The sequence below is a fragment of the Oncorhynchus tshawytscha genome, linkage group LG23, assembly GCF_018296145.1.
Source record: "Oncorhynchus tshawytscha isolate Ot180627B linkage group LG23, Otsh_v2.0, whole genome shotgun sequence".
Classification (NCBI taxonomy): domain Eukaryota; kingdom Metazoa; phylum Chordata; class Actinopteri; order Salmoniformes; family Salmonidae; genus Oncorhynchus; species Oncorhynchus tshawytscha.
This window is the reverse complement of record NC_056451.1, coordinates 23368291-23389207: the sequence shown is the minus strand read 5'-3', so window position 1 is coordinate 23389207 and position 20917 is coordinate 23368291. Positions and strand designations below refer to the sequence as shown.

Sequence of the window (20917 nt, the reverse complement as noted above, 5' to 3'; positions counted from 1 at the left end):
TACTTGTTCGTTATTACTGCATTGTCAGAACTAGAAGCACAAGCATTTCGCTACACTCGCATTAACATCTGCTAACCATGTGTATGTGACAAATAAAATTTGATTTTGATTTGATTTGATTTGATTTGTGGATTGATTTCCAATGTATTATTTTATCATTGTATCATTAGATTTCATATATCCTTTAGCGTTTTTTGTGCCACTCTAAATCTCTCTGTTGCTACATTAAATTCACATTTCTTCTTGCCGATAAAGAAATCCCCCAAGATTGCACCATTCATGGGTGAAAAGACAAAACTTAATTTAAGACAATAATTAATGAAGAGGAAGTATAAACATAAGACACGTGCACAAGCTTTCATCTCCTCCGATGATTTACAATCCTATACATTAAATATGTGCAAAAACAAGCCATGCTTTACATAAACACCAGTTAAATGTATTATCGTTTTGAAACGTTTTACCTTTAAGGTATTTATAAGTTAAATAAACCTGAATTTGTACTTGAACTATAGAGGTTAGATACATGATCAAACACAGAAAGGGACTCAGTGAATGGACTCCAGGGCAACAGTCACAGTCACAAGGGCAGTGAATATCTAAGAACTTTTATTTAGAATCAGAAATAGGCAGCACAACTGAGCAGCGAATCTTTGCGCCTTCAATTACCATGCGGAAGACCAGTTTTTTAAAAGAATATCAGTTTATAGAGATGATTGACATAAAAACAAACTGTTGAGGTGGGTTCTATTCTAAGGGGATAGGCCCCTCCCTTCTGACCTCATGTTGACTCTCTCCTCACAATCTAAAAGCATTGGAAAAGAGATAAGCACACTAAACCCAGTCCTATGATGGTACGATTGGGCAATTACAATATTGACAATACCACTTATTTCTATCCAGTTCTTTTTTCAGATCAGCGAGGGGAGTCAGTGAGGGTAGAGGGAAGGGAGTGATTGGCTCCCAGCCAGCAGACATGCAGTGTGGTAGTCTCAGTGGTTGATCAGAGGCAGAGAGAGAGCTGCAAGGCCCATCAACATCAGACCAACTCTGGACTGGAATGGAGGGGCAGGCGAGTGGCCTGAGAGAGAAAGAAGAATGGGAGAGAACGGAGACAAAGAGGTTGGGAGAGGAGGGGGACAAAGAGAATGGGAGAGGAGGGGACAAAGATAATCGGAGAGGAGGGGGATATGTAAACTTCCGACTTCAATTGTATATATCTTCTCGATTCCTGTCTGTACCCACCAGTTCATAAAATGTCTGTATTGCATTTCCATGATGCATGAAAATGATCCTTGCACAAACACGTACACAAGCTAGAACCAAATTAAATTCAACATAATAAAAACAACTTGGTGACATTTAATTACTCATTATATCCCACCTAGGTCTTACTACAACAACCCACCCACTTACCAGTGACATCCAGACTAATGGTCTTGGACATTGAGATGTTGGTTAGAGAGTTCTTGGCCACACAGGTGTAAATCCCTGCATTTTTCAAGGAGACACCTACAGCCATCAAAGGACCAGTCGTGGACAATGCTTGGTTGTTGTATTTCCACCGGTACTCGCTGGTTGGCCGGGAGTCGGCTGAGCACTTCAGACTGACAGGGATTACTGAGCCAATCACCACTAAGCCTGGGCCAGAGACGTTCACACTCAAAGGGCCATCTACAGAGAGAGGTTCAGAGAAGTGGGGTCATAATAGGGAAAAGTCTAAACGGAATCCTTGGGACATCCAACTCTGACATGAAGGTGAAATGTAAAATGGTTAAGGTCAGAGTTAGGTAAGAGTTATGGTTAAGGTTAGGGTTTAGGTTAGGGACATCCCAAAGATCCCAGATAGCAGTAACCATCATAATAGTGGTGGGTTTCTGATTTTCTACATTATATAACATCAAATGCTTATCTTTTAAAATATTTTACCAACAGATTAAAACACCAGTACTTACAGTTCACCAATAGCTGGTATTTAGGGCTGGTGTGTGGGCGAAGGAGGTTGGTGGCGACGCACTGATAGTTTCCATCGTTAGACACCTTGACTGGACTGAAGTGCAGAGAGTTGTTAGATATGGTTATGTCAGTGTTCAAGGTGTTGTTCAGGACCAGAGACAGGTTGTCCTTCATCCAGTAGATGGTGTCATAGCGCCCGGTGACGTCACAGGTCAGGGTTAGGTTGTCAGATGATATCGGCGTTTTGTTTCGTTTCACCATCACCGACTTTATAGCCTCTGTGAGGACAGAGGAAGTGTATTGCTTTATGTACAGTATCAAGATTTGTCATTTGATCAAATGTTTAGTTCCAGCAAAGCAATAGTTGGATATATAAAACATATATATATATATATATCATACAAATGGTTGTGCGATCTGATGGATTGTAAATTACTGTTTTATAATACTGTTTTATATATTTCCTGTTTTATATCATTATATCCTCTTAGTATGAGTTTTTATATCTTTAGAGATTGAAAGTAGTGTTAGGTTCAAACTCTGATTGAGAATAATTTAATTATTTAGTGGACTGCAGTGGACAGTAGGAATGTGTACTCTCAAGGCCTCTCCTGACTGATGAGAAGTCCTGTGATATGCATGGAGGAGAATAGATAAATCCTGGCTGATGGAAAAGTACATCTTTGTGGAAGGAGGGGGTGAGAGCTCAAGGTATAAGTGGACACTGCACACTACTGAGCAAAAAAATAAACTCAACGTTCAACAAATTACAGTTCATAAAAGGAAATCAGTCAATTGAAAAACATTCATTCGGCCCTAATCTATGGATTTCACATGACTGTCCAGGGGTGCAGCCATGGGTGACCTTGAGGGGACATAGGCCCACCCACTGGGGAGCCAGGCCCAGCCAATCAGAATGAGTTTTTCAACACAACAGGGCTTTATTACAGACAGAAATACTCCTCAGTTTCAATAGTTTTCCAGGTGGCTAGTCTCAGACAATCCCGCAGGTGAACAAGCTGAATGTGAAGGTCCTGGGAAGGCATGGTTGGACTTGTTCTGTGGTTGTGAGGCCAGTTGGACGTACTGAAAAATTCTCTAAAATGATGTTGGAGGCGGCTTATGGTAGGGAAACAGCTCTGGTGGACATTCCTGCAGTCAGCATGCCAATTGCACGCTCTCTCAAAACATGAGACATCTGTGGCATTGTGTTTTGTGACAAAACTGCACATTTTAGAGTGGCCTTTTATTGACCCGAGCACAAGGTACAACTGTGTAATGATCATTCTGTTTAGTCAGCTTCTTGATATACCACACCTGTCAGGTGGATGGATTATCTTGGCAATGAAGAACTGCTCACTAACATGGATGTAAACAAATGTGTACACAACATTTGAGAAAAATAAACTTTTTTGCATTTATGGGAATCTGTAGTCTGATTTACCAATGACGGTGAGCATCTTGGAGACAGTGCTGTTTCTGCCAGTGGCGTTGTTGAAAGCCACACAGGTATACTCCCCATGACTGGCTAAAGTCAGTGGGCCTGTATCATACTTTGAGCCAGTTGCCACCTGGGAGCCATTGAAGAACCAGCTGAACTGGCTGAGAGGCTGAGAGGAGGCTGAGCAGTTGAAGGTCACTCTTTGTTCTGTTTCGGCAATGGGTGCACCAGCTATCACAGGTTGCTTGGGTCCATCTGTGAAAATCAGACGACATTGAAACATTCAAGTATAACTACCTTACTGTCGATTATTGACTTCATAATATGTCATCACAGTTATTACCTCTATCTTTGACAAGAATACATCCCCATTATTACTTACAATTCACTAGGAGTGTGTAGCGGTTGCTAGTTCTGTTGCTCACACTATTTCTGGCCATACACTGATATTCTCCATAGGAAGAATACTGGACAGGGTTGAAGGTCAGTGTTCTGTTGTCAAAAGAGACGTGGGTTCTGTTATCCACATGCACTAACGTGAGGTTCTTCCACCAGTGAATGGAGCTAGGATCACCAACGATATTGCAAGTCATTGTAAAGGAGTCACCCTCTATCGCCTGGGTTCCACTGGTGCTTATGGACACTGAGGTGATTGGCGCTGAGAACAAAGTGAAACTGTTTCAATGGTTGCAGTAGGTTTAATGGCTGCAGAGGGATTTTTTGTCCTCAAGAAAGTAGACCAAACGAATCAATTAAAGGATTACGGTTAGAACAAGTCTCACCAACAATAGTGAGCATCTTGGAGACAGTGCTGTTTCTGCAAGTGATGTTGTTGAAGGCCACACAGGTGTACTCCCCATGACTGGCTAAGGTCAGTGTGCCAGTCTCATACTTTGAGCCAGTTGCCACCTGGGAGCCATTGAAGAACCAGCTGAACTGGCTGAGAGGCTGAGAGGAAGCTGAGCAGTTGAAGGTCACGCTGTGTCCTGTTTCTCCTAATGCTGGTCCTGTTATTATAGGCAACTCCGGTCCATCTATGATTCAAAAGACAATCAGTTAGACCAGTTGTGTCAAATTAATTCCATGGAGGCCCTAGTGTCTGCTGGTTTTTGTTTTTTTCCTTTCATTTGAGACACAGAAAACCAGGTTTGGGGAGTTCCTTACTAGTAAGGGACCTTAATAAATCAAGCAAGTTCAAGGGAGGATCGAAACCCGCTGATACCCAGCCTTCTGTGGAATGAGTTTGACACATGTGAGTAAAACCCAACATCTGTCATTGGCCAGAAGGTCAAACGTCATCAACATATGTCAGATGGTATAAGAGGTGGGATCCAAACCATCACGTTGACTTTACTACAATATTAAAAAAGGAAGTTCAAAAAGATTCCACCTCAGGCCATGGGGTCAAAGTTAAACTTGTTAATAACTACTCACAGTTGACGATCAGTCTGTATTCTGGGCTGGTCATGTTGCTGAGGGGGTTGGAGGCAGAACACTGATAGTCTCCGTTGTCAGAATGCTGGACAGAGTTGAATGTCAGTGTATTGTTGTTCATAGAGAAGTCTGTTCTGTTGTCAGCATACAGAGGCCAGCCGTTCTTCATCCACTGAATGGAGTAAACCGTTCCAGCGGTGCCACAGGTCAGAGAGAATCTCTCGTTCAGGATTGGCTGGGCTCCAATTACTTTCACCATGGTCATGGTCACTGTTGCTGTGGAAGCAGATCAAAGGTTTTTTCAGCACTTTTATCTCAACTTCCATTTTATTATACTGTAGGTTCAACAGCACGTATACTGTATCTGAAATCAAATGTACACAAAGTAAAAAAAACTTTTAGTCACTTGATTTTAAGGAGCAGTTACTTACTCACCAACAATAGTGAGCATCTTGGAGACAGTGCTGTTTCTGCAAGTGATGTTGTTGAAAGCCACACAGGTGTATTCCCCATGACTGGCTAAGGTCAGTGGGCCCATCTCATACACTGAGCCAGTTGCCACCTGGGATCCATTGAAGAACCAGCTGAACTGGCTGAGAGGCTGACAGGAGGCAGAGCAGTTGAAGGTCACGCTGTGTCCTGTTTCTCCTAATGCTGGTCCTGTTATTATAGGCAACTCCGGTCCATCTATGATACAAAAGACAATCAGTTAGACCAAGTGTGTCAAATTAATTCCACGGAGTTCCTAGTGTCTGCTGGTTTTTGTTTTTTTCCTTTCAATTGAGACCTAGACAACCAGGTTTGGGGAGTTTCTTACTAGTAAGGGACCTTAATACATCAATCAAGTTCAAGGGAGGATCGAAAAACCAGCTGACACCCAGCCTTCTGTGGAATGAGTTTGACACGTGCGTTAAACCCAACATCTGTCATTGGCCAGAAGGTCAAACGTCATCAACAAATGTCAGATGGTATAAGAGGTGGGATCCAAACCATCACGTTGACTTTACTACAATATTAATTAAGGAAGTTCAAAAAGATTCCACCGACGGCCATGGGGTCAAAGTTGAACTTGTTAATAACTACTCACAGTTGACGATCACTCTAAGTTCTGTGCTGGTCATGTTAGTGAGTGGGTTGGAGGCAGAACACTGATAGTCTCCATTGTCAGAATGCTGGACAGAGTTGAATGTCAGTGTATTGTTGTTCATAGAGAAGTCTGTTCTGTTGTCAGCATACAGAGGCCAGCCGTTCTTCATCCACTGAATGGAGTAAACCGTTCCAGCGGTGCCACAGGTCAGAGAGAATCTCTCGTTCAGGATTGGCTGGGCTCCAATTACTTTCACCATGGTCATGGTCACTGTTGCTGTGGAAGCAGATCAAAGGTTTTTTCAGCACTTTTATCTCAACTTCCATCTTACTATCCTGTAAGTTCAACAGCACATGTGTTGTTCTTAAACCAAAGAACACAAGTAAAAAACTTTTAGTCCCTTGATTTTAAGCAGCAGTTACTGACTCACCAACAATAGTGAGCATGTTTGAGACAGTGCTATTTCTGCAAGTGATGTTGTTGAAGGCCACACAGGTGTATTCCCCATGACTGGCTAAGGTCAGTGGGCCCGTCTCATACACTGAGCCTGTCGCCACCTGGGATCCATTGAAGAACCAGCTGAACTGGCTGAGAGGCTGAGAGGAGGCAGAGCAGTTGAAGGTCACGCTGTGTCCTGTTTCTCCTAATGCTGGTCCTGTTATTATAGGCATCTCCGGTCCATCTATGATACAAAAGACAATCAGTTAGACCAAGTGTGTCAAATTAATTCCACGGAGTTCCTAGTGTCTGCTGGTTTTTGTTTTTTTCCTTTCAATTGAGACTTAGACAACCAGGTTTGGGGAGTTTCTTACTAGTAAGGGATCTTAATACATCAATCAAGGTCAAGGGAGAATCGAAAAACCAGCTGACACCCAGCCTTCTGTGGAATGAGTTTGACACGTGCGTTAAACCCAACATCTGTCATTGGCCAGAAGGTCAAACGTCATCAACAAATGTCAGATGGTATAAGAAGTGGGATCCAAACCATCACGTTGACTTTACTACAATATTAATAAAGGAAGTTCAAAAATATTCCACCGACGGCCATGGGGTCAAAGTTGAACTTGTTAATAACTACTCACAGTTGACGATCAGTCTGTATTCTGTGCTGGTCATGTTGCTGAGGGGGTTGGAGGCAGAACACTGATAGTCTCCGTTGTCAGAATGCTGGACAGAGTTGAATGTCAGTGTATTGTTGTTCATAGAGAAGTCTGTTCTGTTATCAGCAAACAGAGGCCAGCCGTTCTTCATCCACTGAATGGAGTAAACCGTTCCAGCGGTGCCACAGGTCAGAGAGAATCTCTCGTTCAGGATTGGCTGGGCTCCAATTACTTTCACCATGGTCATGGTCACAGGTGCTGTGGAAGCATATCAAAGGGTTTTTCAGCACTTTTATCTCAACTTCCATTGTATTATACTGTAGGTTCAACAGCACGTATACTGTATCTGAAATCAAATGTACACAAAGTAAAACAACTTTTAGTCACTTGATTTTAAGTAGCAGTTACTGACTCACCAACAATAGTGAGCATGTTTGAGACAGTGCTGTTTCTGCAAGTGATGTTGTTGAAGGCCACACAGGTGTATTCCCCATGACTGGCTAAGGTCAGTGGGCCAGTCTCATACACTGAGCCTGTCGCCACCTGGGATCCATTGAAGAACCAGCTGAACTGGCTGAGAGGCTGAGAGGAGGCAGAGCAGTTGAAGGTCACGCTGTGTCCTGTTTCTCCTAATGCTGGTCCTGTTATTATAGGCAACTCCGGTCCATCTATGATACAAAAGACAATCAGTTAGACCAAGTGTGTCAAATTAATTCCACGGAGTTCCTAGTGTCTGCTGGTTTTTGTTTTTTTCCTTTCAATTGAGACCTAGACAACCAGGTTTGGGGAGTTTCTTACTAGTAAGGGACCTTAATACATCAATCAAGTTCAAGGGAGGATCGAAAAACCAGCTGACACCCAGCCTTCTGTGGAATGAGTTTGACACGTGCGTTAAACCCAACATCTGTCATTGGCCAGAAGGTCAAACGTCATCAACAAATGTCAGATGGTATAAGAGGTGGGATCCAAACCATCACGTTGACTTTACTACAATATTAATTAAGGAAGTTCAAAAATATTCCACCGACGGCCATGGGGTCAAAGTTGAACTTGTTAATAACTACTCACAGTTGACGATCAGTCTGTATTCTGTGCTGGTCATGTTGCTGAGGGGTTGGAGGCAGAACACTGATAGTCTCCATTGTCAGAATGCTGGACAGAGTTGAATGTCAGTGTATTGTTGTTCATAGAGAAGTCTGTTCTGTTGTCAGCAAACAGAGGCCAGCCGTTCTTCATCCACTGAATGGAGTAAACCGTTCCAGCGGTGCCACAGGTCAGAGAGAATCTCTCGTTCAGGATTGGCTGGGCTCCAATTACTTTCACCATGGTCATGGTCACTGTTGCTGTGGAAGCAGATCAAAGGTTTTTTCAGCACTTTTATCTCAACTTCCATCTTACTATCCTGTAAGTTCAACAGCACATGTGTTGTTCTTAAATCAAAGAACACAAAGTAAAACAACTTTTAGTCACTTGATTTTAAGTAGCAGTTACTGACTCACCAACAATAGTGAGCATGTTTGAGACAGTGCTGTTTCTGCAAGTGATGTTGTTGAAGGCCACACAGGTGTATTCCCCATGACTGGCTAAGGTCAGTGGGCCAGTCTCATACACTGAGCCTGTCGCCACCTGGGATCCATTGAAGAACCAGCTGAACTGGCTGAGAGGCTGAGAGGAGGCAGAGCAGTTGAAGGTCACGCTGTGTCCTGTTTCTCCTAATGCTGGTCCTGTTATTATAGGCAACTCCGGTCCATCTATGATACAAAAGACAATCAGTTAGACCAAGTGTGTCAAATTAATTCCACGGAGTTCCTAGTGTCTGCTGGTTTTTGTTTTTTTCCTTTCAATTGAGACTTAGACAACCAGGTTTGGGGAGTTTCTTACTAGTAAGGGATCTTAATACATCAATCAAGGTCAAGGGAGAATCGAAAAACCAGCTGACACCCAGCCTTCTGTGGAATGAGTTTGACACGTGCGTTAAACCCAACATCTGTCATTGGCCAGAAGGTCAAACGTCATCAACAAATGTCAGATGGTATAAGAGGTGGGATCCAAACCATCACGTTGACTTTACTACAATATTAATTAAGGAAGTTCAAAAATATTCCACCGACGGCCATGGGGTCAAAGTTGAACTTGTTAATAACTACTCACAGTTGACGATCAGTCTGTATTCTGTGCTGGTCATGTTGCTGAGGGGTTGGAGGCAGAACACTGATAGTCTCCGTTGTCAGAATGCTGGACAGAGTTGAATGTCAGTGTATTGTTGTTCATAGAGAAGTCTGTTCTGTTATCAGCAAACAGAGGCCAGCCGTTCTTCATCCACTGAATGGAGTAAACCGTTCCAGCGGTGCCACAGGTCAGAGAGAATCTCTCGTTCAGGATTGGCTGGGCTCCAATTACTTTCACCATGGTCATGGTCACAGGTGCTGTGGAAGCATATCAAAGGGTTTTTCAGCACTTTTATCTCAACTTCCATTGTATTATACTGTAGGTTCAACAGCACGTATACTGTATCTGAAATCAAATGTACACAAAGTAAAACAACTTTTAGTCACTTGATTTTAAGTAGCAGTTACTGACTCACCAACAATAGTGAGCATGTTTGAGACAGTGCTGTTTCTGCAAGTGATGTTGTTGAAGGCCACACAGGTGTATTCCCCATGACTGGCTAAGGTCAGTGGGCCAGTCTCATACACTGAGCCTGTCGCCACCTGGGATCCATTGAAGAACCAGCTGAACTGGCTGAGAGGCTGAGAGGAGGCAGAGCAGTTGAAGGTCACGCTGTGTCCTGTTTCTCCTAATGCTGGTCCTGTTATTATAGGCAACTCCGGTCCATCTATGATACAAAAGACAATCAGTTAGACCAAGTGTGTCAAATTAATTCCACGGAGTTCCTAGTGTCTGCTGGTTTTTGTTTTTTTCCTTTCAATTGAGACCTAGACAACCAGGTTTGGGGAGTTTCTTACTAGTAAGGGACCTTAATACATCAATCAAGTTCAAGGGAGGATCGAAAAACCAGCTGACACCCAGCCTTCTGTGGAATGAGTTTGACACGTGCGTTAAACCCAACATCTGTCATTGGCCAGAAGGTCAAACGTCATCAACAAATGTCAGATGGTATAAGAGGTGGGATCCAAACCATCACGTTGACTTTACTACAATATTAATTAAGGAAGTTCAAAAATATTCCACCGACGGCCATGGGGTCAAAGTTGAACTTGTTAATAACTACTCACAGTTGACGATCAGTCTGTATTCTGTGCTGGTCATGTTGCTGAGGGGGTTGGAGGCAGAACACTGATAGTCTCCGTTGTCAGAATGCTGGACAGAGTTGAATGTCAGTGTATTGTTGTTCATAGAGAAGTCTGTTCTGTTATCAGCAAACAGAGGCCAGCCGTTCTTCATCCACTGAATGGAGTAAACCGTTCCAGCGGTGCCACAGGTCAGAGAGAATCTCTCGTTCAGGATTGGCTGGGCTCCAATTACTTTCACCATGGTCATGGTCACAGGTGCTGTGGAAGCATATCAAAGGGTTTTTCAGCACTTTTATCTCAACTTCCATTGTATTATACTGTAGGTTCAACAGCACGTATACTGTATCTGAAATCAAATGTACACAAAGTAAAACAACTTTTAGTCACTTGATTTTAAGTAGCAGTTACTGACTCACCAACAATAGTGAGCATGTTTGAGACAGTGCTGTTTCTGCAAGTGATGTTGTTGAAGGCCACACAGGTGTATTCCCCATGACTGGCTAAGGTCAGTGGGCCAGTCTCATACACTGAGCCTGTCGCCACCTGGGATCCATTGAAGAACCAGCTGAACTGGCTGAGAGGCTGAGAGGAGGCAGAGCAGTTGAAGGTCACGCTGTGTCCTGTTTCTCCTAATGCTGGTCCTGTTATTATAGGCAACTCCGGTCCATCTATGATACAAAAGACAATCAGTTAGACCAAGTGTGTCAAATTAATTCCACGGAGTTCCTAGTGTCTGCTGGTTTTTGTTTTTTTCCTTTCAATTGAGACCTAGACAACCAGGTTTGGGGAGTTTCTTACTAGTAAGGGACCTTAATACATCAATCAAGTTCAAGGGAGGATCGAAAAACCAGCTGACACCCAGCCTTCTGTGGAATGAGTTTGACACGTGCGTTAAACCCAACATCTGTCATTGGCCAGAAGGTCAAACGTCATCAACAAATGTCAGATGGTATAAGAGGTGGGATCCAAACCATCACGTTGACTTTACTACAATATTAATTAAGGAAGTTCAAAAAGATTCCACCGACGGCCATGGGGTCAAAGTTGAACTTGTTAATAACTACTCACAGTTGACGATCAGTCTGTATTCTGTGCTGGTCATGTTGCTGAGGGGGTTGGAGGCAGAACACTGATAGTCTCCGTTGTCAGAATGCTGGACAGAGTTGAATGTCAGTGTATTGTTGTTCATAGAGAAGTCTGTTCTGTTATCAGCAAACAGAGGCCAGCCGTTCTTCATCCACTGAATGGAGTAAACCGTTCCAGCGGTGCCACAGGTCAGAGAGAATCTCTCGTTCAGGATTGGCTGGGCTCCAATTACTTTCACCATGGTCATGGTCACAGGTGCTGTGGAAGCATATCAAAGGGTTTTTCAGCACTTTTATCTCAACTTCCATTGTATTATACTGTAGGTTCAACAGCACGTATACTGTATCTGAAATCAAATGTACACAAAGTAAAACAACTTTTAGTCACTTGATTTTAAGTAGCAGTTACTGACTCACCAACAATAGTGAGCATGTTTGAGACAGTGCTGTTTCTGCAAGTGATGTTGTTGAAGGCCACACAGGTGTATTCCCCATGACTGGCTAAGGTCAGTGGGCCAGTCTCATACACTGAGCCTGTCGCCACCTGGGATCCATTGAAGAACCAGCTGAACTGGCTGAGAGGCTGAGAGGAGGCAGAGCAGTTGAAGGTCACGCTGTGTCCTGTTTCTCCTAATGCTGGTCCTGTTATTATAGGCAACTCCGGTCCATCTATGATACAAAAGACAATCAGTTAGACCAAGTGTGTCAAATTAATTCCACGGAGTTCCTAGTGTCTGCTGGTTTTTGTTTTTTTCCCTTTCAATTGAGACCTAGACAACCAGGTTTGGGGAGTTTCTTACTAGTAAGGGACCTTAATACATCAATCAAGTTCAAGGGAGGATCGAAAAACCAGCTGACACCCAGCCTTCTGTGGAATGAGTTTGACACGTGCGTTAAACCCAACATCTGTCATTGGCCAGAAGGTCAAACGTCATCAACAAATGTCAGATGGTATAAGAGGTGGGATCCAAACCATCACGTTGACTTTACTACAATATTAATTAAGGAAGTTCAAAAAGATTCCACCGAAGGCCATGTGGTCAAAGTTGAACTTGTTAAGAACTACTCACAGTTGACGATCAGTCTATTTTCTGTGCTGGTCATGTTGCTGAGGGGGTTGGAAGCAGAACACTGATAGTCTCCTTTGTCAGAATGCTGGACAGAGTTGAATGTCAGTGTATTGTTGTTCATAGAGAAGTCTGTTCTGTTGTCAGCATACAGAGGCCAGCCGTTCTTCATCCACTGAATGGAGTAAACCGTTCCAGCGGTGCCACAGGTCAGAGAGAATCTCTCGTTCAGGATTGGCTGGGCTCCAATTACTTTCACCATGGTCATGGTCACTGTTGCTGTGGAAGCAGATCAAAGGTTTTTTCAGCACTTTTATCTCAACTTCCATCTTACTATCCTGTAAGTTCAACAGCACATGTGTTGTTCATTAAACCAACAGAACACAAGTAAATAAACTTTTAGTCCCTTGATTTTAAGCAGCAGTTACTGACTCACCAACAACAGTGAGCATGTTTGAGACAGTGCTATTTCTGCAAGTGATGTTGTTGAAGGCCACACAGGTGTATTCCCCATGACTGGCTAAGGTCAGTGGGCCCGTCTCATACACTGAGCCTGTCGCCACCTGGGATCCATTGAAGAACCAGCTGAACTGGCTGAGAGGCTGAGAGGAGGCAGAGCAGTTGAAGGTCACGCTGTGTCCTGTTTCTCCTAATGCTGGTCCTGTTATTATAGGCATCTCCGGTCCATCTATGATACAAAAGACAATCAGTTAGACCAAGTGTGTCAAATTAATTCCACGGAGTTCCTAGTGTCTGCTGGTTTTTGTTTTTTTCCTTTCAATTGAGACTTAGACAACCAGGTTTGGGGAGTTTCTTACTAGTAAGGGATCTTAATACATCAATCAAGGTCATGGGAGAATCGAAAAACCAGCTGACACCCAGCCTTCTGTGGAATGAGTTTGACACGTGCGTTAAACCCAACATCTGTCATTGGCCAGAAGGTGAAACGTCATCAACAAATGTCAGATGGTATAAGAGGTGGGATCCAAACCATCACGTTGACTTCACTACAATATTAATTAAGGAAGTTCAAAAATATTCCACCGACGGCCATGGGGTCAAAGTTGAACTTGTTAATAACTACTCACAGTTGACGATCAGTCTGTATTCTGTGCTGGTCATGTTGCTGAGGGGGTTGGAGGCAGAACACTGATAGTCTCCGTTGTCAGAATGCTGGACAGAGTTGAATGTCAGTGTATTGTTGTTCATAGAGAAGTCTGTTCTGTTATCAGCAAACAGAGGCCAGCCGTTCTTCATCCACTGAATGGAGTAAACCGTTCCAGCGGTGCCACAGGTCAGAGAGAATCTCTCGTTCAGGATTGGCTGGGCTCCAATTACTTTCACCATGGTCATGGTCACAGGTGCTGTGGAAGCATATCAAAGGGTTTTTCAGCACTTTTATCTCAACTTCCATTGTATTATACTGTAGGTTCAACAGCACGTATACTGTATCTGAAATCAAATGTACACAAAGTAAAACAACTTTTAGTCACTTGATTTTAAGTAGCAGTTACTGACTCACCAACAATAGTGAGCATGTTTGAGACAGTGCTGTTTCTGCAAGTGATGTTGTTGAAGGCCACACAGGTGTATTCCCCATGACTGGCTAAGGTCAGTGGGCCAGTCTCATACACTGAGCCTGTCGCCACCTGGGATCCATTGAAGAACCAGCTGAACTGGCTGAGAGGCTGAGAGGAGGCAGAGCAGTTGAAGGTCACGCTGTGTCCTGTTTCTCCTAATGCTGGTCCTGTTATTATAGGCAACTCTGGTCCATCTATGATACAAAAGACAATCAGTTAGACCAAGTGTGTCAAATTAATTCCACGGAGTTCCTAGTGCCTGCTGGTTTTTGTTTTTTTCCTTTCAATTGAGACCTAGACAACCAGGTTTGGGGAGTTTCTTACTAGTAAGGGACCTTAATACATCAATCAAGTTCAAGGGAGGATCGAAAAACCAGCTGACACCCAGCCTTCTGTGGAATGAGTTTGACACGTGCGTTAAACCCAACATCTGTCATTGGCCAGAAGGTCAAACGTCATCAACAAATGTCAGATGGTATAAGAGGTGGGATCCAAACCATCACGTTGACTTTACTACAATATTAATTAAGGAAGTTCAAAAAGATTCCACCGAAGGCCATGGGGTCAAAGTTGAACTTGTTAAGAACTACTCACAGTTGACGATCAGTCTATATTCTGTGCTGGTCATGTTGCTGAGGGGGTTGGAAGCAGAACACTGATAGTCTCCTTTGTCAGAATGCTGGACAGAGTTGAATGTCAGTGTATTGTTGTTCATAGAGAAGTCTGTTCTGTTGTCAGCATACAGAGGCCAGCCGTTCCTCATCCACTGAATGGAGTAAACCGTTCCAGCGGTGCCACAGGTCAGAGAGAATCTCTCGTTCAGGATTGGCTGGGCTCCAATTACTTTCACCATGGTCATGGTCACTGTTGCTGTGGAAGCGGATCAAAGGTTTTTTCAGCACTTTTATCTCAACTTCCATCTTATTATCTTGTAAGTTCAACAGCACATGTGTTGTTCATTAAACCAACAGAACACAAGTAAATAAACTTTTAGTCCCTTGATATTAAGCAGCAGTTACTGACTCACCAACAACAGTGAGCATCTTGGAGACAGTGCTGTTTCTGCAAGTGATGTTGTTGAAGGCCACACAGGTGTATTCCCCATGACAGGCTAAGGTCAGTGGGCCCATCTCATACACTGAGCCAGTCGCCACCTGGGATCCATTGAAGAACCAGCTGAACTGGCTGAGAGGCAGAGAGGAGGCAGAGCAGTTGAAGGTCACGCTGTGTCCTGTTTCTCCTAATGCTGGTCCTGTTATTATAGGCATCTCCGGTCCATCTATGATACAATAGACAATCAGTTAGACCAGGGGTGTCAAGTTCACTCCAAGGAGGAACTAGTGTCTGCTGGTTTTTGTTTTTTCCTTTCAATTGAGACCGAGACAGCCAGATTTGGGGAGTTCCTTACTAATAAGGGACGTTAATATGTAAATCAAGTTCAAGTTAGGTTTGAAAAACCAGCTGACACCCAGCCTTCTGTGGAATGGGTTTGACACATGTGCGTTAAACCCAACATCTGTCATTGGCCAGAAGGTCAAAGGTTACCAACATATGTCAGATGATTTAAGAGGTGGGATCCAAACCATCACATTGCCTTTACAACAATATTTATAAAGGATGTTCAATAAGATTCCACCTCAGGACATGGGGATCAAAGTTGAACTTGTTAATGACTACTTACAGTTGATGATTAGTTTGTAGAATGGGCTGGTCATGTTGCTGAAGGGGTTGGAGGCAGAACACTGATAGTCTCCGTTGTCAGAATGCTGTAATGAGTTGAATGTCAGTGTATTGTTGTTCATAGAGAAGTCTGTTCTGTTGTCAGCATACAGAGGCCAGCCGTTCCTCATCCACTGAATGGAGTAAACCGTTCCAGCGGTGCCACAGGTCAGAGAGAATCTCTCCTTCAGTATTGGCTGGGCTCCAATGACTTTCACCATGGTCATGGTCACAGGTGCTGTGGAAGCAGATCAAAGGGTTTTTCAGCACTTTTATCTCAACTTCCATTTTTTTATACTGTAGGTTCAACAGCACATATACTGTCTAAAACCAACAGAACACAAAGTAAAGAAACGTATAGTCTCTTGATTTTAAGTAGCAGTTACTGACTCACCAACAACAGTGAGCATCTTGGAGACAGTGCTGTTTCTGCAAGTGATGTTGTTGAAGGCCACACAGGTGTATTCCCCATGACTGGCTAAGGTCAGTGGGCCCATCTCATACACTGTGCCTGTCGCCACCTGGGATCCATTGAAGAACCAGCTGAACTGGCTGAGAGGCTGAGAGGAGGCAGAGCAGTTGAAGGTCACGATGTGTCCTGTCATTGCTATATCCGGAGTAGTTATAGCAGGTCTCTCTGGTCCAACTGTTAAACACAGGACAGTATGGTTAATCTTATGGTTTGACTATTTTGACAAAGATTAGTAAGTAAGCAGCCTTCCACAATCCTTGTCTTAGTTAAAGTTGGCTTATTGGAGAAGGAGCGCATAGGAGTAGGAGCGCATAGGAGCAGGAGCTCCTAGGAGCAGGAGCTTACAGTATATCCTGTTTCTGTAGCGTGTTGCAGCTTGATGTGTAAGTACATCCCCTGGACAGGACGCTAGTCTGTCACAGGCCCTTACGCCCCAATCTATCTCCATAATGCTGAGTGCCAAGTAAAGACACATTGGGTCACATTTTTACAGTCGCTGGAATGACTCATCAAGGGATCAAGCTCCCAACCTTCATATCTCAGGGCAGAAACTTTAACTACAAGGCCACTGAATTGGTTTTATCAGACAAAGATGACCAGCTCTTGTAATACTCACAGTTTACCACAAGCTTGTATGTCATGCTGGTCAGGTTGCTAACAGCATTAAAGGCCTCACAGAGATATTCTCCATTGTCAGACAACTGGATTGGGTTGATAACCATTGTGTTGTTGACCGTAGAGAAGAATGTTCTGTTATTTAGGGAGATGAGCTGGCCGTTCATCAGCCAGTGAATGTAGTTTACAGGTCCAGTCACCTCACACCGCAGAGTGAACAACTGATCCAGTATCGGTGGCTTCCCATCACGGTTCAACGAAACCGCTGATATCGGCTCTATGGTGAAAAGAAGAGGGTGAGTACTTCACTCAATCAGTGGTAAAACAAATACCATGATATAACATTGTATTCATAACCATCAATAATCAAATATTCACTACCAACTATATGACATTTCGTAACAATGAATGTTGCCTCACCCACGATCTTTATCATTGTGTTTATATTGGCAAATTGGATTGTGACATTGTTGTAGGCTAAGCAGGCATAACTTCCTGTCTGGTTCTCTCTGGTGTTCTGCAGGCTGAGCTGTGGGCTTTGCTCGTTGAGGAACATCCCATTAAACCTCCACTTGTAGGACTCAGCGGGTTTGGACTGAGCGGAGCAGGACAGAGTGATGTCAGAGCCCGTCTTGTAGGCTGTATGTCCTATGGTCATCTCAGGAACTACCATCATGGTGAGGTTACTTGGGCCATCTATGGGAGGAACAAATAACAATGAAGTGTTGGGTAAACATTACCTAGAATATGTTTCCATCCTGCTCTATTGTGCATGCTGAGGAACTAAACACAGTGTACAAATGATCCATGCAAATAATGACCTGGATCATGTGATCACAGAGGAATGGTTTGGGATGAAAATAGACATATTACATCATTGCATGGAAGGCTGGCTCTCAATGACAAGGTACAATCCATGTATGTTGTGTATGATTAATGTACAGTATACTGCATACTCTGATACTCACATCTAACATTGAGGCCAATGGGCTGGCTGGTTCCATTGCTGATTCCATTGATGATCTCACATCTGAACGGCCCTTCATCATGTCGTGTCACACTGACTATGGTGAGAGTGCTGTACCCACCACCAAGCCGAACTCTGTCACTGGCTGTGACCTCTGAGCTGCCATTCATCCAGCGGTAGGAGAGGGAGGTGCCAGAGGAGACGGAGCAGGTGAACATGGCAGTGTCGTTCAATTCCACTAGATTAGTGTCGTTGGCCCTTAGAGTCACGTTTGAAATGGGCTCTGTGGGTGAGAGAGTAGAATAACAACCATATTGTTTATATTTGTTTCACACTGTAAAACTTGTTTTGGAAATCTAAATATGCTATTTTATTTGATTTACTTATCATAGAGACCAAGTTATAGGATTGAGCACTGTAGAGCCCTTTGCACACACATAAAACGTCTTGTGTACGTCTTATCTGAAATGTAAACGAACAATTTGCTCATACTCTGATGTAGGCCAACTTCACTATGGGTTCAGAAAACATTGACACATTTAAGTGTTAGCTTTCCATGTCATGAAATAACTTTTATTATTATGACAGAGATGAATTATTGATAGGTAATGTATGTGCATCAGTGGAGACTGCTGAGGGGAGAACGGCTCATAATAATGGCTGGAATGAAGTAAATGGAATGGTATCAAAAACATGGTTTTCATGTGTTTGATACCATTCCATTCACTCCATTACACTCAATTCCAGCCATTATTATTAGCTGTCCTTCCCTCAACAGCCTCCACTGATGTGCAAGCATGTTTTCATGTGAACCTGCTTGCAGTAAAGTATGTGAATGGGTAAGTAAGTGTGCAGGTGAGCATGTTTTCATGTGAACCTGCTTGCAGTAAAGTATGTGAATGGGTAAGTAAGTGTGCAGGTGAGCATGTTTTCATGTGAACCTGCTTGCAGTAAAGTATGTGAATGGGTAAGTAAGTGTGCAGGTGAGCATGTTTTCATGTGAACCTGCTTGCAGTAAAGTATGTGAATGGGTAAGTAAGTGTGCAGGTGAGCATGTTTGCATGTGAACCTGCTTGCAGTAAAGTATGTGAATGGGTAAGTAAGTGTGCAGGTGAGCATGTTTGCATGTGAACCTGCTTGCAGTAAAGTATGTGAATGGGTAAGTAAGTGTGCAGGTGAGCGTGTTTGCATGTGAACCTGCTTGCAGTAAAGTATGTGAATGGGTAAGTAAGTGTGCAGGTGAGTGTGTGTGCGCATAAGTGATCAAGGACAACAACAACAACCACCCGAGCCACTGCCTGTTCACCCCGCTATCATCCAGAAGGCGAGGTCAGTACAGGTGCATCAAAGCTGGGACCGAGAGACTGAAAAACAGCTTCTATCTCAAGGCCATCAGACTGTTAAACAGCCACCACTAACATTGAGTGGCTGCTGCCAACACACTGACTCAACTCCAGCCACTTTAATAATGGGAATTGATGGGAAATGATGTAAAATATATCACTAGCCACTTTAAACAATGCTACCTAATATAATGTTTACATACCCTACATCATTCATCTCATATGTATACGTATATACTGTACTCTATATCATCTACTGCATCTTTATGTAATACATGTATCACTAGCCACTTTAACTATGCCACTTTGTTTACATACTCATCTCATATGTATATACTGTACTCGATACCATCTACTGTATCTTGCCTATGCCGCTCTGTACCATCACTCATTCATATATATTTATGTACATATTCTTTATCCCCTTACACTTGTGTCTATAAGGTAGTAGTTTTGGAATTGTTAGCTAGATTACTTGTTGGTTATTACTGCATTGTCGGAACTAGAAGCACAAGCATTTCACTACACTCGCATTAACATCTGCTAACCATGTGTATGTGACAAATACATTTGATTTGATTTGATTTGATGCGTGCCAGTGAGTGAGAGTCTACAATCATAGAAAGATCAACAGACAGGCAGATGTCAGTTCCTTACCCTGGACAGACAAAGTAACCACAGCATTCAGGACTGGCTCCATTCCCTGCACGGTATATCGTCCTGAGTCGTTGAGTTGGAGAGAGCTTATGGACAGCTCTGAGGAGGAGAATAAGACTCTGCCTCGATAACTTGTACCCACACTACTGCCACCAGGATAGAAAAGTACGATGGTTGTAGTTTCATATGACCAGGTCCCTATGTTGATGGGGCTTTGAGGAACTAGGTTCAGGGTGACATTACTGCCCACAGCTAAGGGGTTCATCGAGGGAACCACCACCTGGCCAGAGACATCTAGAAGAGGATGGATTGATGAGTTTAGTTCATGTTTTGAGATATTTTTAATCAGTACAAATGTCTTTAAAGTTCTCTAAAATATTTTACTTGATATGAATCAAATCTTTAGACTCTGGCTCTTTAACAGAAATACAACTTTTGTTTAAATTAGTGCCTTCAAGTTGAAAGCACAATTTATAACATGACCTACTATCTATTTATAATGTCTACTCTAGACATTGGTTGTCAATGTCAGATAAATAGAAACCTTAATCTTTCTGACTTGATACTGTTTGACTGAAGTGCATCAACCAAACAGAGACATGAACAACCTGTTACTTATTTAATCAAGTGTATGTACCATAAAGCACAAATAGGCATCAATATCTTTCCAGAATGAGCGTTTTGTCCTCTTTACCTGTAGTGAAGTTGAGCAGCACCAGGATGAGAACCCACACCAGAGGATACTCCATAGTTCTGCCTCTTATCAAACACCTCGGATCAGAAATGAACAGGACAATTTCCTATTAACCATATGACTGTCCAGACTTCTTGGTAAATCCAACCATGTTGATACTGCACAGTCAGAGTCTCCTCTTAATCAACAAATTGTCAGGTGATTCCAATGTACCTACCCACCCTACCTGCCGCCAGAAAACACTCACACACCTACTCCACTACCCACGCCCTGTTTTGCCCAAGTACCCTTTTCCCACTGTATTTTTTGTTGACACACGGGGTTGTTTTCATGTTGATTATGGTTTACTGTAAATCTGATCAACTCTGTCTGTCCTGTATGAATCCTGGGAGGAGGCTGGATGGTACATGGCCAATGAGGCTGGATATAGGTTTTCTGACCCTGTT

General features: G+C 43.2%; 2 protein-coding genes across 4 annotated transcripts; both read right to left on the bottom strand.

The window, feature by feature from the left end:
- Positions 1–592: 592 nt before the first annotated feature.
- LOC121840615 (carcinoembryonic antigen-related cell adhesion molecule 5-like) lies at positions 593–4209 on the bottom strand. Its single transcript, XM_042304946.1, has 7 exons — positions 4180–4209; positions 4005–4055; positions 3780–3889; positions 3401–3652; positions 1956–2234; positions 1417–1674; positions 593–1081 (listed from the first exon to the last, which is right to left on the bottom strand). Exons 3-7 carry the CDS (start codon positions 3835–3837, stop codon positions 993–995), a joined length of 936 nt encoding a protein of 311 aa, XP_042160880.1. The 5' UTR covers positions 3838–3889; positions 4005–4055; positions 4180–4209; the 3' UTR covers positions 593–992.
- A 4011-nt stretch (positions 4210–8220) lies between these two features.
- On the bottom strand, positions 8221–20649 carry LOC112235064 (hemicentin-1-like). Of its 3 annotated transcripts, XM_042304943.1 has the most exons (21): positions 20472–20649; positions 19778–20071; positions 17779–18060; positions 17231–17506; positions 16812–17087; positions 16118–16369; positions 15686–15961; positions 15032–15283; positions 14599–14874; positions 13947–14198; positions 13513–13788; positions 12861–13112; positions 12428–12703; positions 11775–12026; positions 11341–11616; positions 10689–10940; positions 10255–10530; positions 9603–9854; positions 9170–9444; positions 8518–8769; positions 8221–8361 (listed from the first exon to the last, which is right to left on the bottom strand). In XM_042304943.1, exons 1-19 carry the CDS (start codon positions 20524–20526, stop codon positions 9200–9202), a joined length of 4848 nt encoding a protein of 1615 aa, XP_042160877.1. In that variant the 5' UTR covers positions 20527–20649; the 3' UTR covers positions 8221–8361; positions 8518–8769; positions 9170–9199. The 3 variants fall into 3 exon arrangements, with proteins under 3 accessions (XP_042160877.1, XP_042160879.1, XP_042160878.1); XM_042304945.1 differs by lacking the exons at positions 12428–12703; positions 12861–13112; XM_042304944.1 differs by lacking the exons at positions 15032–15283; positions 15686–15961.
- Positions 20650–20917: the final 268 nt, after the last annotated feature.

Coding starts and splice junctions, on each gene's coding strand:
- LOC121840615 (XM_042304946.1), bottom strand. CDS start 3,837: ATGGCCAGAAATAGTGTGAGCAACAGAACTAGCAACCGCTACACACTC. Junction 2,235..3,400: donor CAAGATGCTCACCGTCATTG/GTAAATCAGACT, acceptor CTGTCCTCACAG/AGGCTATAAAGTCGGTGATG. Junction 1,082..1,416: donor CATTAGTCTGGATGTCACTG/GTAAGTGGGTGG, acceptor TTTCTCTCTCAG/GCCACTCGCCTGCCCCTCCA.
- LOC112235064 (XM_042304943.1), bottom strand. CDS start 20,526: ATGGAGTATCCTCTGGTGTGGGTTCTCATCCTGGTGCTGCTCAACTTC. Junction 17,507..17,778: donor CATTGGCCTCAATGTTAGAT/GTGAGTATCAGA, acceptor TTCCTCCCATAG/ATGGCCCAAGTAACCTCACC. Junction 9,855..10,254: donor ATACAGACTGATCGTCAACT/GTGAGTAGTTAT, acceptor TTTGTATCATAG/ATGGACCGGAGTTGCCTATA.